The sequence below is a fragment of the Sprattus sprattus genome (assembly GCF_963457725.1).
Source record: "Sprattus sprattus genome assembly, chromosome: 17".
NCBI lineage: Eukaryota > Metazoa > Chordata > Actinopteri > Clupeiformes > Clupeidae > Sprattus > Sprattus sprattus.
In genome coordinates this window covers 30,681,085-30,695,594 of record NC_137915.1, presented here as the reverse complement: position 1 = coordinate 30,695,594, position 14,510 = coordinate 30,681,085, and the positions used below count along the sequence as shown (strand labels likewise).

Here is a 14,510-nt window from a genome sequence, read left to right as displayed (position 1 = left end):
ATCGGGCTAATATTGTGTTCTCTCATGACACCCTCATTTGAAATTCTGTTTAATTTTGGCTTGTAAACATACAATCAAGTACTTCATGTGGGCTGCCTTCAAGAGTGTCAATCTCAAATTAAAATGCATCACAATACAGAGGCTTGCACAGTTGTCTTCCTGTTGGTACCCAATCAAAGGTTTAATAGCTATGTGACAGCTTAATTGGATGCTTATCAGTTGCTCTCAGGATTTGGTTGTGTACTTTTGTGAGATGGAATAGTTGAACAGCAAATTCTCAAATAACTGCTGCCAGTTGTCCATGAGATCACGATGAATGAAAACCAAATACCTTGGTTCTCATATTATTTAGCTTAGAGGACTTTCCTTTTCTATTCTCTAATGACATGGTAAGCCACACGTGCCTTCATTGCATTGTTTAGGAACAATTATACTGCTACAAATGGTTTCTAAGGCTTAAGATAATGAACAACAATGGTTTGGGGATGTGCTATTATTGCTATTATAGTGCTATTATAGTGACAGTTTACACATTTGATATGGTCATCCAGACAGGTAAGAAGATACTTTCAGATTTCTCATCTTGAGCAACAGCCAGAAAACAGGAATTATTTTCAAATTATTATTGAATGAAATAACAGTCCTCCCTTATGCCTAGGATTCATAACAAAGGCACAATTCCTATATATGGTAGACAAATGGAACAAAGGCAATGGAACAAAGTATTTTAAATGTTATGGTACACATTGTGTGTTTAATGTGTTGCCAGTGATATGGTTTATGCAGCAATAATGCTTGTCATTTATTACTACATTGGCAGGCAGGCATGCAGTTTGGTAATAAATCCCAATCCTTTGTTGAAATATGGTACTGTGTGGCCCTGGCATTCAAAAAACTTCATATGACCATAGTAAACACTTAGTAGCACAGCGTAGATGATGTGTAATTGTAATGCGCAATATTTTTGTCACACAAGGAGAAAGTAAAAAGCCTCCTGAGATTCCCTATTCAGCAGTTTGTGACCTATGTATGAACTTTGGTATTGCGTTTATACAGCTGATTTTTAATTAAATTACTTACTGAGGAATTTCCTCAATGCGACTTTTCCATAGGGGCCCCCTGATATGCTATGTCCTTCCCTGCCTTAACAGTTAATTCACCCTCTTCTTCCCCATTCCCTTTAAGGGAGGTCAACATGTCATCTGGATCTAAACATTCTATCAACACCTGGATCCCAAACATTCTTTTAAGAACCCCAGCTCATGACTCTTTAGCACATTCTTTAAAGAACCCCAGCTCATGTCTCTTTAGCACCCTAAGGGGATGCCACACATTCCTCACATCACCACATCAAGTGGTCCTTGGTGGCAGCCACATCAACCACACTGGGAGAGGCTGGAGGCAATATATCAGAATAGCAGGATGGTAGAGTGCCAGGAGAGGAGACAGAGAGAGAAGCAGAGGCTGAGGTAATCAACAGCTTCAGAGCTTACTTGGCTTGTAACAGTGTTGGAATCAACAGCTCCAGAGCTTACTTGGGTGGAAACAGTGTTGGAATCTTTGCTCTCCTTCTGTCTTTCACTCGTTCAAGGGAATGAGAATGGAGAATGAAGAAGAAGGACGTGTGCAGGAGTTTGCTCTCCCACTGAAGGAACATTTTCCTACCTATTTGTGAAATTCAGTATTCAAATATGTTTAATCTGGAACGCAGAGAAATGACGATGTCTAGATGTTGTTCAAATGTAATTGGATTGTACTTTTGCACTTCAATAGAAGCAAGAAATAAAGTACCATTTTTTTAAACGTAATGTTTCTTCTTTTATATAAATGGCCTTCAAGGAGTCTGAAATTAGCATCCTGAAATATTCATAGAAGGTTTAAGAGCTTTGTTGTGCCACGCTCCTTCATAGAGAATAGCAGCTATTGACACACTGTGTAGCAATAAATGTTTTATGATCTCATTCATGTGTTATGCCTCTTTGGACATTTTCTTCACAAAAAGGACCGTGAAATGCACGTTTCTTTGAGTTTGGTCTTAGCTCTTTCCTGTTATTACAGTATTCACCATCCAACATTTATGGTGTGCTTGAGGGTGAAACCAGACCCAATACCCATTTTACTTGTCAAGGATTTCTTTACTTGTCAAGGATTGTCAAGAAAATCTTAGTTTTTAGATTATATATTAGATAAAATGACATTGCCACAATGTGACCTCTTCTTTTTTTATTTTATACCTTGGAACAATTAATTAGCATTAAAAGCCTGGAAAATATTAAGAGACATTTTCTTCACCTGAGAGTGTTTTTTGGGAAGGAGCAGTTATATTCATACAGGACTTACTGATGTACTCAGCCAAGATGAACAGTCAGAAAGAGTGACCTCACTTCACAAACAGTACATGTGGAAACCTTCCATCAGATGTCAAATGGACATATCATCAATACCATTGTGACCTGTGGGGTAGTTTGAATGTTGGATCGTAAGGATGTCAAAGAAGAATAGTTTCAATGGCGCCTTCTTTTTCTGCTCTTCTTTCAGGCATAATGTTTCATGCGAATGACAGGAAGTCATTATAATATAATGATTTAAAACTGTTTTATCCAGGATTCAATCTAGCTATGGTCTGACTGTACCTATGCTCTGCCATACTAATAATGTTCGATGTGAGAATTCTCTTTGGTCAAGATAAAAAGAGAGAGGAAGAGAAGGAGAAGATTTTAGTGCTCGATTCTTACATCTTCCTTGTCAGCATGGCACCTTCTTAATAAAGGCAGCTTCTGACTTTACCAACCTAGCTGTGCAATATTTATAGCTCCATATCCCAATGTTTCCAAACCCCTGTCCCTCACACACACCCCTTCCCCCTCACACCAGTGTTCCCCACATCGACTCCAACAGGTGCACCTGTCAACATACCTTGTCTGAGGTTGAATTTCACCAAATACTTTTTATCCATTAACTTGTTGACGGTACCAGGCAAAACAAGTCTCAACCATCCACAGGTTTGAGAGCAGCTGTGATTGGAATTGATTTTAAAATGTATAATATGAGGCAATGAAACGCAACTGTATCTTTGAAATTTAGATAGTTTTGTGAAATACATTTAAAAAGAAGAAACGCTATTTAAATGTTTTCATGTAATTTAATAAAGAAATATATCAACTACCATGGGAATTCCTTTTTACTTCACTGTTTTCTCTCTCATGTGGTTTGCCTCTAGAGATGTGTGTAGAAAGAAGGCGCATACATCTCTATTGAACTGAACAAAGCCAAGCATTTTCACTCTAATTTTGTCATCTTACTCTTAGCGATGAGCAATTTTCTAAGAATTGAGAGAATATAAAGACGCTCAAAAAGCAGAAAGGTTCCATGGTTAGATTCATCAGCAAACTCTTCATCCCTCCAACTGGGACAGATGGACAATTAACAGAAATGAACAGGATACCTGGTTGTTGCTTGTGTCTCTAAAAGGGATTTAATGAAAATAACATCACACAGACACACAGTATTTTCACGGTCATTTCATGAAAATATTCTCGTAATCACAAAAAGATAAATAAGAATTATGAATTTGAGAGACCTCTTTATATACGAACAAGTTGAGAGCTTACAACAAAGAAAGCTTACACACAATCCTATGGGAGCATCCAAATGCCACTGTGACCATAGACCATGACCTGGCTTTATGGTCCAGCCTCTCCGCTTTAGTTCATGCCTTGTGGCACTGGATTTTTGTAGCCTTGTAAGCTCCCAGTTCTAGGCATTTTGTGGGTGACCTCCATTCCTTCTCCCCTGTGAATCTAAGGATAGAGCTGCCCTGCTGAAGTTGGAGAGAGATTACCCAAGAGTGAGGTCTATCCATTCTCATTTTATCCTCTGCATCTATCCTTCCTTTGGGACCAAGCCAGTGAATTCCCTCAAGCCCTGAACAGTGCTGACTTTGGCCATAAGTCTAATTCTCTGAACCTAATTTTAAAATGTAAAGATGTCTTCAGAATGTAGGCCTACTCTATGTTGATGAATGCCATTAAAATAAATGAGGACTGGTAATTGTACACCTAAGACAAATTAAACTTGTAGGCTCTGAAATGTTTAAGATGTTTTCATCCTGTAATTCTACAGCTTTTAGTTTAAATAGCAAAATTGTCACACTGCATGTGCACTATATTCTTTGAAGCACATACTTGCAAAATAAGGTAATAAACTCTGTGTACAAGATCACTGACAATCTGCTACTGATCAGAATATCTGTTAGTTAACTTTTAAGATCCATCTTTCAGTGTGTTTCATAAGCAAGACATACAAATGACTCATCTCCTATATCTTAAAAACATGTTATTTTCCCCAAGGATTGACGATAACAATAGAGATGTTTTAAATAGAGATCAACACTTTTTATTAGTCCAACCTCATCAACAACTTGTTTTTCTGTACCTCATAATCATGATTTTTAATTCACCTGAGGATGGCAGAGCTAGGAGAGGAAGAGAGAGAGAGAGAGAGAGAGACAGAGAGAGAGAGAGAGAGAGAGAGAGAGAGCCCTCTGTAGGCTATGTGTTGTACTCTTCCAACAAATTACAGAAAACAACCACACCATACTAGACCGTAGCCTATGGAATACAAGGTAGGCACAACCACAAGTTCCGTGTTCCACAGCTCGCTCTGCTAAATTCTGCAGCAAATATGAAGAGGAAAATGCGTGCTTAGAACGCGGACTGTTTATGAACATCGGATGTTATACTTGAGATACGGCGTGTGCTTTTGCATTTTAATTCAACAGTTTTACTGTTTAAGTACCTGGTTTATCGAAGTTCCCCTGAACTTGCTCAATACGGGAGTATTTCTGAGATGGCTTCTGGATGGATTGGTACCTGGAACTGGGAAAATGAACATTTACTCCACTAAAACGAACGAAACCTTGTTCAGCGTAGAAAACAGGACTGGCTGCAGTGTCAGGTGCGGAAATGCTCCAGTTAGTTTCGCGTGTGCATTTTGCTGTCAGGGCGAGGAGAATAAAAACCCTTTGGGTGGCTGCCATTGGACCGGACACTGACTGGGGCTGACTGATGTTTGTCCACTGGAATATGTTTTGGCGACGGAAGATCAATATTACTTTGACGCTGGTCACAAGAGAAGGTGCCAGCCTCCATATTCTCTCTCATACCGTCAAAGAGGACCTGCCTGCCGAATCTAATGGATATACTAACATCTGATCGCGTTCCATGTTAAATGTCATCTCCTGTTGGTATTATTATTACCGGTCGATCCGACCCCTTTCGTATTATTTGAGCTGGACTTTTAATCCTTTTTTACAATAAGATTGAGACATAACCCCATTGTGTCTCATTTTTTATATTAGATCCGAGGTGAACCCTACAGGATCCTGTTTCCAGATGTAAGTTCGCCACAATGCGATTGATGTTGCTTAGGTGTATGCTCCTTCGTAAATTACTTCACTCTATTCTGTTTGCGGTCAGTTCCTCATATTTATGACTGATAACAACAGACTTGTGCTGCATCTCCCACTTCTGTGAATGCTATCGGCGCACCAGAGGAGACTGATGTCCCCTAAAATAAACTTGTATAATATTCTTCAGTCGGAAAGGTTAAAGCTACACAGTGGATCAACTGACATTTCATATATTCCATCCGTATGACCAATGTATGTCTTTGTAACTGTTTTTAAAACTGGAGAAAATACTTGAACTTGATGTAATCATGCAAACATTTAAAGTCATGCCACTGTAACCGTGTTAAAAGACAGAACTTTGACATCATGGCTGAAAAGTGCATTCAACACTTCATATTTTTGGTTTACTTATTTGCTTCCGGGGATGCTTTTTCTGGTATCTTCAATGCATCGGACAAAGATTTTTTTAGTGACTATGGGCAGCTAAAACGTACACAGGATAGAGTGCCAGAACTCCGTAAACTTCAAGCCACTAATCCTCATCCCAACCTCTATTTTAACCAAGCGGCTATACAAGTCATGAGGCAAAGGTCCACTACTACACACAGCCACATCTTCAAAGTCATCAGGGCAGCGGTGTTAACCATGCTCTCCAGTCCTCCGCTCTACATGCCCCCAGCAAAGCATGAGGAGTTCTCCAGTAAGTGGAATGAGATTTATGGGAACAATTTAGCACCTCTGGCACTGTATTGTTTACTGACTCCGGAGGACTCCGCTGCCCTTCAGTTTCTGCTCAAGTTTATGGACCGCATGGCGGAGTATCCAGACTGGAAAGTCACAAGTGCACCAAATGACGAGGTTCCTATGGCTCACTCACTCACTGGATTTGCAACCGCCTTTGACTTTATTTCTTCTAATCTGGACCAACAGAGACGGGATCTTTATCTGAGGAGGATACGCACAGAGACAGAGGAGTTGTATGAAACATCCAAATACAGAGGCTGGGGAAAGCAGTTTCTACAAAATCACCAGACCACAAATATCCTTGCCATTCTGACTGGTGCTATTGTGGTGGGCACGCACGATGACCCAGAGAGTATGGTTTGGAAGCAGGTTTCGGTTAACTATATGGAAAAGACCATGTTCTTACTGAACCATGTTGTAGATGGCTCTTTAGATGAAGGGGTGGCATATGGAAGTTACACAGCTAAGTCAATCACTCAATATGTGTTTCTTGCACAGCGCCACTTTAATATAGATAACACACAAAACAACTGGCTGCGCAATCACTTCTGGTTTTATTATGCTACCTTGCTACCAGGCTTCCAGAGGACAGTGGGAATAGCTGACTCCAATTACAACTGGTTCTATGGACCTGAGAGTCAGCTAGTTTTCTTGGACACCTTTGTAATGAAAAATGGCACAGGCAATTGGCTCGCACAACAAATAAGGAAGCACAGACCTAAAGATGGTCCAATGGGCCAGTCCTCAGCTCAGCGCTGGACTACGCTCCATACTGAGTTCATTTGGCACAATGCTCATCTGACACCCCAGCCCCCTCACGGCTATGGCACACCCAGGATGCATATCTTCTCAAACTGGGGGGTTGTAACATATGGAGCAGGTTTACCCAACAACCAGGGCAACACTTTTGTCTCTTTTAAATCTGGCAAGCTAGGCGGCAGGGCTGTCTATGACATCGTCCATGCCAAGCCCTATACGTGGGTGGATGGTTGGAACAGTTTCAACCCTGGACATGAACACCCAGACCAAAACTCATTTACTTTTGCCCCCAATGGACAGGTGTTTGTCTCTGAGGCTCTGTACGGGCCCAAATACAGCTACTTGAACAATGTGCTGGTGTTTAGTCCTTCACCCAGCAGCCAGTGCAATGCCCCCTGGGAAGGCCAGCTCGGTGAGTGTGGCAAGTGGTTGAGGTGGACAGATGAGGGAGTTGGGGAAAGTGCTGGAGAAGTGGTGGCAGCATCGTCTCACCAAGACCTCATGTTTGTAAGCGGTGAGTCTGCCCCAGCGTATTCATCCGCCATGAGACTGAAGAGTGTTTACAGGGCCCTTGTGCTGCTCAACTCCCAGACTCTCTTAGTGATTGACCATGTGGAAAAATGGGAAGACTCACCAGTGAACACGCTTAGTGCATTCTTTCACAACCTTGACATTGACTTTAAATATGTCCCCTATAGGTTCATGGACAGGTACAGTGGAGCACTGATGGATGTGTGGGATGCCCATTATAAAATGTTCTGGTTTGATAGTCAGGGTTTTAGTCCAGACACTAGAATCCAGGAGGCAGAGCAGGCTGCCGAGTTTAAAAAAAGATGGACGCAGTTCATCAATGTCACCTTTCCCATGCAGAGTACTAGAAGCAGAGTAGCCTATGTGATGCATGGGCCCTATGTCAAGGTATCCAGCTGTAGATTTATAGATGACAGCAAAAATGGTGTGAGGCTCTCAGTCATCATTAACAACACTGAGAAAATAATTTCCATAGCAACTAACCACAGAGACATAGGGGCACGTTCCAGCTACCTTGGTTTTGGCGGTTTTGCCAAAATTGAAGACAGACATCAAATAGTCCGTTTTGGCCTGGGTGCGCAACTCATCCCAAAGCAAACTACAGTTGACAGTCAGCTATTTGACTTTGGATTCACAGTAAATGTGATAGCTGGGGTAATACTTTGTGTTGCCATTGGGTTTCTGACACTCAAGAGAAAGTTCTACGTGAGCTTTAGCAAACTGATGCGCTATGCTCTGCTCTCTGTTCTCCTCCTCTGGATCTTTGAGCTGTTGTTTGTCTCAAACAGCTGTGACCAGCTACTCTGTGGGGTGAAGTGGAAAGGTGTCGCCACCAACCCTGAGGTCAGCAAACAGATGAGGCTTTATGAACAGCACCAATTTCCCTTGCCTACTATCGTCATAACAACCCTGCCTGGCTCAGGGTCAGACATTCTTAAGCACCTTTTCTATAACAACACAGATTTTGTCTACCTGCGAGTTCCTACAGAGCACCTAGATATTCCAGAGACTGAGTTTGAGTTTGACTCCTTGGTGGATGCTTGTGAGTGGTCCAAAGCTGATGCCCAGCTGGGAAAGTACAAAATCATCCAGGGCTGGCTGCACTCGCTGGTCCATGACACCCATCTGCACCTGCAGAATATTCCACTCCACGAGGCAGTCCGAGTGAAGCTATCCTCCAGGTCGAGCTCCTCAAGGGATCGGAGGAAGAGGCCCAGAAGGAGGGAGCTGGTAGCTGATGGGAGGGGGAAGGTGCGGGGAAGCATTGAACGGGATGTTGAGTATGTGCGTGAGCTACGCAGGCACATTGGGGAGTATCCTAATTCACGGGTGGTGCTAAACCTCAGAAGTGGCAGTTGGACATTAAAACTACCCTTCATTCAGGAAGTGGTGGGGCCATCTCTGAGGGCTATTTATGTGGTCAGGGACCCCCGGGCCTGGATCTACCTAATGCTCTATAACAGTAAGCCAAGCCTGTATGCCCTTAAAAACATTCCACAGCACTTGGCCCTGATGTTCAAAGAGAACATCAACAGGGACAGATGCCCAGCGTTTGCCCCGGAGTATCGGCCTCTCTGGAGGCTCCTTTCACGCTCAGAGACAAACCCTGTCCTGCTGCTTGCCCACCTGTGGCTGGCACACACCTCTGCTGTCCTCCGCATCAGCGCCACGCTGCCAGAGGCGGCATACCTGCGGGTGAGGTTCGAGGATGTGGTGAACTCTCCACACGAGGCGGCTGAGAGGATTCACTCGTTCCTCGGTGTCCCAGTAACACCCTCAGCACTAAACCAACTGATGTTCACCACTTCTACAAATCTGTACAATTTAATGTATGAAGGGGACATATCACCAGCCAACATCAATACATGGAGGCAGAGTTTGCCTCGGAAGGAAATCAGACTCATAGAAGACACATGTGGCTCTTTGATGAAGAGACTTGGATATTCCAGGTATAACAGTTAAATGCTGCAGGTCAGCTGTTATAATGTATATTTATTTAGGCATTTTATTTTGTTGTATTTTTACACTAGTGGGAAGCATGAGTCAGTTTACATAAAGCAGAGGAATAAAAGGGAATTCTGAAAAAGTACAGGTGATGCTAATATTTTTCTTTGTAATGTCAGAGTAATCATGATCATTTTTGGTATCATTTGTTGGTAAATAAGTGAAATTTTATATTAAAATGAGATTAAGGGAAATATTTTTCCCCTTCCTGTTTTTCAGTACAAAGAATATTGTCAAAATGCTTTAGTGTTTCTTTTGGTGTGAAATTATGAATTTAGTTGCCTCTGAGAATATCTACGCATTATATTATTTTTGTAGTTAACATACCTGAATCTGTTATGAACATTTTTGTTTTCCAAAACATGAATATAATATGCCAGATGTCACATAACAATGTGTTTAAACTTGGTGAGGAAATGCTCATGGTGAAACGGTTGGCGTGGGGCTTTCACTCCTGATTGTGATGACTGTGTGTCAGTCATTTTGCACTCTGCTGTAGAGATTGCTGCGCTTCTGCTGCAGATACTGTGTGTAGTGTTTTAAGCCAGAGAAGAGGTGCTGGAACTGTAATTGACTTGAAAGCTTAAGCTTAGTCTGTATTGTGTAAAATGGAGGGTGTTAGCTGTAATCTCTTGAGAGAAACATATTAAGCCTAAAGCTTTGTATTACAATACACATGGAAGCCCAAAGGTTCAGTTACTTAAATATCTTCTAATTTTTTTGTGTGTCTGTGAATATATTCCAGTTCCCACTCCACACCCACTCTCTTTTCTCCTCAAAGGGCTGCAGAGTGCAGCTGATAGTGATAGACATCTCCAAAACCAGCCACCGCATATCTCGACAGGCATCAGGGGGAGATCAAACTAAAGTTTGTCTCCCAGGATTTAGATCTGTTCTCAGTCTGTCCGCCTCTCTGAAGCGTCATATATGCTATGATTTGCTACAATATGCCGTTACCAAACTCATCTCACTACTGCAGCGATACCCATAGAAAAGCCCAAAACAAATGCACATTATTCTAAGCTTTCATTTCCTGTAGCATTCAGTCACATGTGTCTCGCCGTCGTCCTAAAGCAGTACAGGACAGTTATATTAGATGTGGACATTGAAAAGAGCGACGCTGTGAGAGCTCTGGGTCATACAATCAGATGACAATGTGTCCCTCAGAAATGTCTTTCACTCCTAGGTGCTATGGTTTCTCTCCGAAAGATTTTTTGGAACCCTCAAATATATAATGTGAGCCTTGAAATATATAATGCCAGTACTTTTAGCATAATGATCAGTTGATGTGTATTTTCATATCATGTGTAACTGCACAGGGGGGAGGGAGGCAGATGAGCTTGGTCTTGCACTGTATCTATCCAAAACATAACTGTTGCTTATTAAGAGTCCTTGATGTTGTGGACATTGATGTGTGTTGACAACAATATTCTCTCTGTTTCTGTCTCTCTCTCTCTCTCTCTCTCTCGCTCTCTCTCTCTTTCTCTCTCTCTCTTTTTCCTCTCATAACATACCCTTATATTCTGTATATCAGTTCATCTGTTTTGCAGGGTTGTTTTTTGAAGCTTTTGTGGCCTTCGAGTTTTAAAGAGCATTCTATGAATTGTTCTCACAGTGTTTATTTGACTCATAAACATAATGTTAATTAAAAGAAGTTTCCAGCACAAGTCATCGTTTTTCACTCATATTTAAAACATCTCTGGTGCTTGTTGATTTTCACACTCATCTCCAGCTCTTCCCGTTCTCTGCACAATTCCGTTCTCCCCAGACACTAATGAAGAGCAGTTGTCATATGTGACTACAGTGAGTTCCCTGTCCATGCCGTTCGAGGCGGATGACAGACGCCTAACGGCTGCATGTTAGATACAGCTGAAACAGCCCAGCCATTTATGTAGTGTGAAAAATGCATGCTAGCCTCCGCCTTAATGAGCACAAAGACTCATAAAACATGTCCAGATGTGAGCGCTGCTACTGAGAGCTCGTCTCTCGCCTCTCTGTTGGGCATCCATCCTCACTGATGTGCACATGGAATATTACTCCAAATCACTGCAACACCACTGCAGGACATACTTAAAGCACCACTCACACAGAAAGGCTGATATGGTGGATCATTCTGAATGATGAATAGATTGCAGGCTCAGATCAGTAAAAAGAATAATTGCTACTGCACAAATTCTGATACTTGTTTAGCGATAAAACAGAGGGTATTTTAAGGACAAAATAAGTACAATTTTGTCCTTAAAATGTTAAACAGATGTAAAACAATGTTAAACAGATCTACTTTTTTAGCAAGTCATAGATTTATTGTACCACATATAGGCAGCATATGGAGCAGAACAAGATTTGCTTCTTTACCCAGCCATATTCAATACCTTAAATGAATAAACTAGTCCCTTTGCTTCTTTTACCAGCAATATTCAATACCTCAAATGAATAAACTACTCAGTTTGCTTCTTTACCCAGCCATATCCAATACCTATAATTAAATCTAGTCCCTTTACTTCTTTTACCAGCCCTATTCAATACCTCAAATGAATATCTAGTCCTTTTTCTTCTTTTACCAGCCATATTCAATACCTCAAATGAAAACTAGTCCCCTTGCTGTCTACACCAGCTCAATTTGCTCTCATCATTAATTAGCCTTTCCAGCGCACATGCATAATCATTCATGCAGGGTGTGAGGGTATGAGCGCTGTAGTGGGAAGGTCACTGCTCTCTGACTGTCACAGCTGCATGGTAAGATGCAGCTAGAGCACACTGCTGTATGACACACATGGCAGACATGTTGGCTCAGCACATATTGTGAGGAAGGAGGGCTAATATGGATTACTAATAGGAGCTGTTGTGTATTCTTATGTATCCTATACAGATGGCATCCTTATTCTTTATGAAAGCCTCATTTCTCAAATGAGCCCAAATGTACATTTTCTTAGGGCTTGAAATTCCAAATGTTAGAGAGGTGCCTGAGAAAGAGGCTGTTTGCCAATGGTTGACGTGTGGATCAGTCTGATGGGATTAATTTGACATGACTGCAGAAGATGTATGGGACATTATTAATTTGCACCTGAAAATGAGTCACCTCTACTGTGAAAATGGAACCTTTTGTGCCAATAGAATGGGGTGAGTGATTGAATAAATTAGCCAAACGCACACTGAGAGAGCACGTGGGAGGAGCACACTTTTTATAGGAATCATATTAGCTTTTCAAGACTGACAAAAGGTATTACTGGTTGTCATGAGGGACAGCAGGTTGCAAATAAGATTTTCTGAATACTCATTTTGTTAATAATGTTTGTTTTGTTCATTTGAATTGTGCAAAGCAGGAAAAATGCATTGACGTAGGTCTGACGTAGGTCTCCCTGAGACAAAATAACAACTTAGAGGGTTCACTTCTATTGTTTCTGGCACCTAAAAGCATGGACCTTTTGTCTGTAAAGGGCTAATGGACGAGGTCACTGTGTGTGTCAGTGTAATTGAGCCCACTTAGCTACTCCTTTACACCTTCTGCCCGCTTGTTTGTTCTTTTATTCTTTTGACAAATGCTGCAGAAAAAAAAACTAATCCTGAGATGCCTAATGCATTTCTTTGTCATTCAGCCTCAGTCCCTTTCAAATATTTTTCAAATTATGCCTTTAATTGCTCTGTTTTCTTTTGCACTGAATGCTGCCATCGTAGACTCATATATACATTACCTTTACAACATACAACTTTGTTTACTCAAGTTTTAAACATTTAGTTTCAAACTGGTTTTCCTGGTGGTTTGGATAATCATGTCTCCATGTGTCCATGGGAGAAGCTGAGCTGTGTGAGAGTGAAACACCCATGACTCAGCCTGAGAAACTTGGCTGTTGTTGCTGTTTGATCATGAGAGATGTGTCTGTTTGAGGGCTGCTCTGTTATGGCCTGCCTTTAGAATCCCCACATGTTTTAGGTCTTAAAAAGCTCTTTGAAACCAAATGATCCTTAGGGAGCAAACATAATGTAATCTACAGGAGAATATGTATAGATGTAATCTACAGCCAGGAGATCATGTATAGATGTAATCTACAGGAGATCATGTATGGATGTAATCTACAGGGGATCATGTATTAGATTCAAGATTAGATTCAACTTTATTGTCATTGCACAGAGTACACTGAGACAACGAAATGCAGTTTAGCATCCAACCAGAAGTGCAAAATAGCAATAAGTTAGGTATGAAATATGAACAGAATTGGGATTAGCAGCAATTACAGTAAAGAGAAGTGAATGAGGTAGTAGTAATATAATGATTAGTAAGTGTTGTTAGGTGTAAGTACAGTTAGTACAGTAATACAGCAAAAATGGATTGTAAGTACAGTTACTACAGTAAAAAGTGGGATAAAGAGTAAAAGTGGGATAAAAAAGACATTCTTGTGCAAATGTGCAAATGTTCGGTGGTTGGAGGGTGTGTGGCAGTCAAGCCAGGGTGGGGTGGGGGGGGAGTACAGTGCAAATGATCAGTGGCTGAAGAAGGGTGTGTGGCAGTCAGCCAGGGTGGAGGTGGGAAGTACAAACTCAGGGGGGAGGTGTGTGTGGGGGTGGGGGGTGCTATCTCCATGGAGCACAGTTCAGTAGGGTGACAGCCATAGACATGTATAGATAGACACCGCCTCCACTGCTTCAGCCCGTTGCCTCGGCGAAACGCGTCGCCGCCATTTTGGGAAAGGAGCTCTCTGCCGTCAGAGGTCTGTCAGACGTGTCAAACAAACGCAAGTTGCCAGGAGCTGCGGTTTATCTGGATAAAAATCACGATAACCTTTTACATTTCGCAACCAATTTCATGGAGTATTCAAGGGTTTATGCTCTACGTGAAGTGTGTGAAAAAGATTTGCCTCTACGTTACTTTGAATCTCGCTAGTTTAATCGCCAGTCATACATGTGCATGGGTCTATAATAAACGCTAACTTTTCTTGCAAAGCTCGTGCATTTTGAAAATACTGAGAAGATCTATAAACTATCGAAATAGTGCTTCTTTAGTTACTACGTATTGACCATCATTAAGAGAAAGAAGCATACATCAAATAGTGAGAAACTGGCAGTC

At 41.5% G+C, this 14,510-nt stretch overlaps 1 protein-coding gene across 1 annotated transcript; it reads left to right on the top strand.

Moving 5' to 3' along the window:
- Window positions 1–5,776: 5,776 nt before the first annotated feature.
- On the top strand, window positions 5,777–9,406 carry dselb (dermatan sulfate epimerase like b; the record flags this gene model as incomplete). The annotated part of the gene is made up of 1 exon (XM_080855701.1): window positions 5,777–9,406. The coding sequence occupies one exon, from the start codon at window positions 5,777–5,779 to the stop codon at window positions 9,404–9,406; it is 3,630 nt and encodes a 1,209-aa protein (XP_080711827.1).
- Window positions 9,407–14,510: the final 5,104 nt, after the last annotated feature.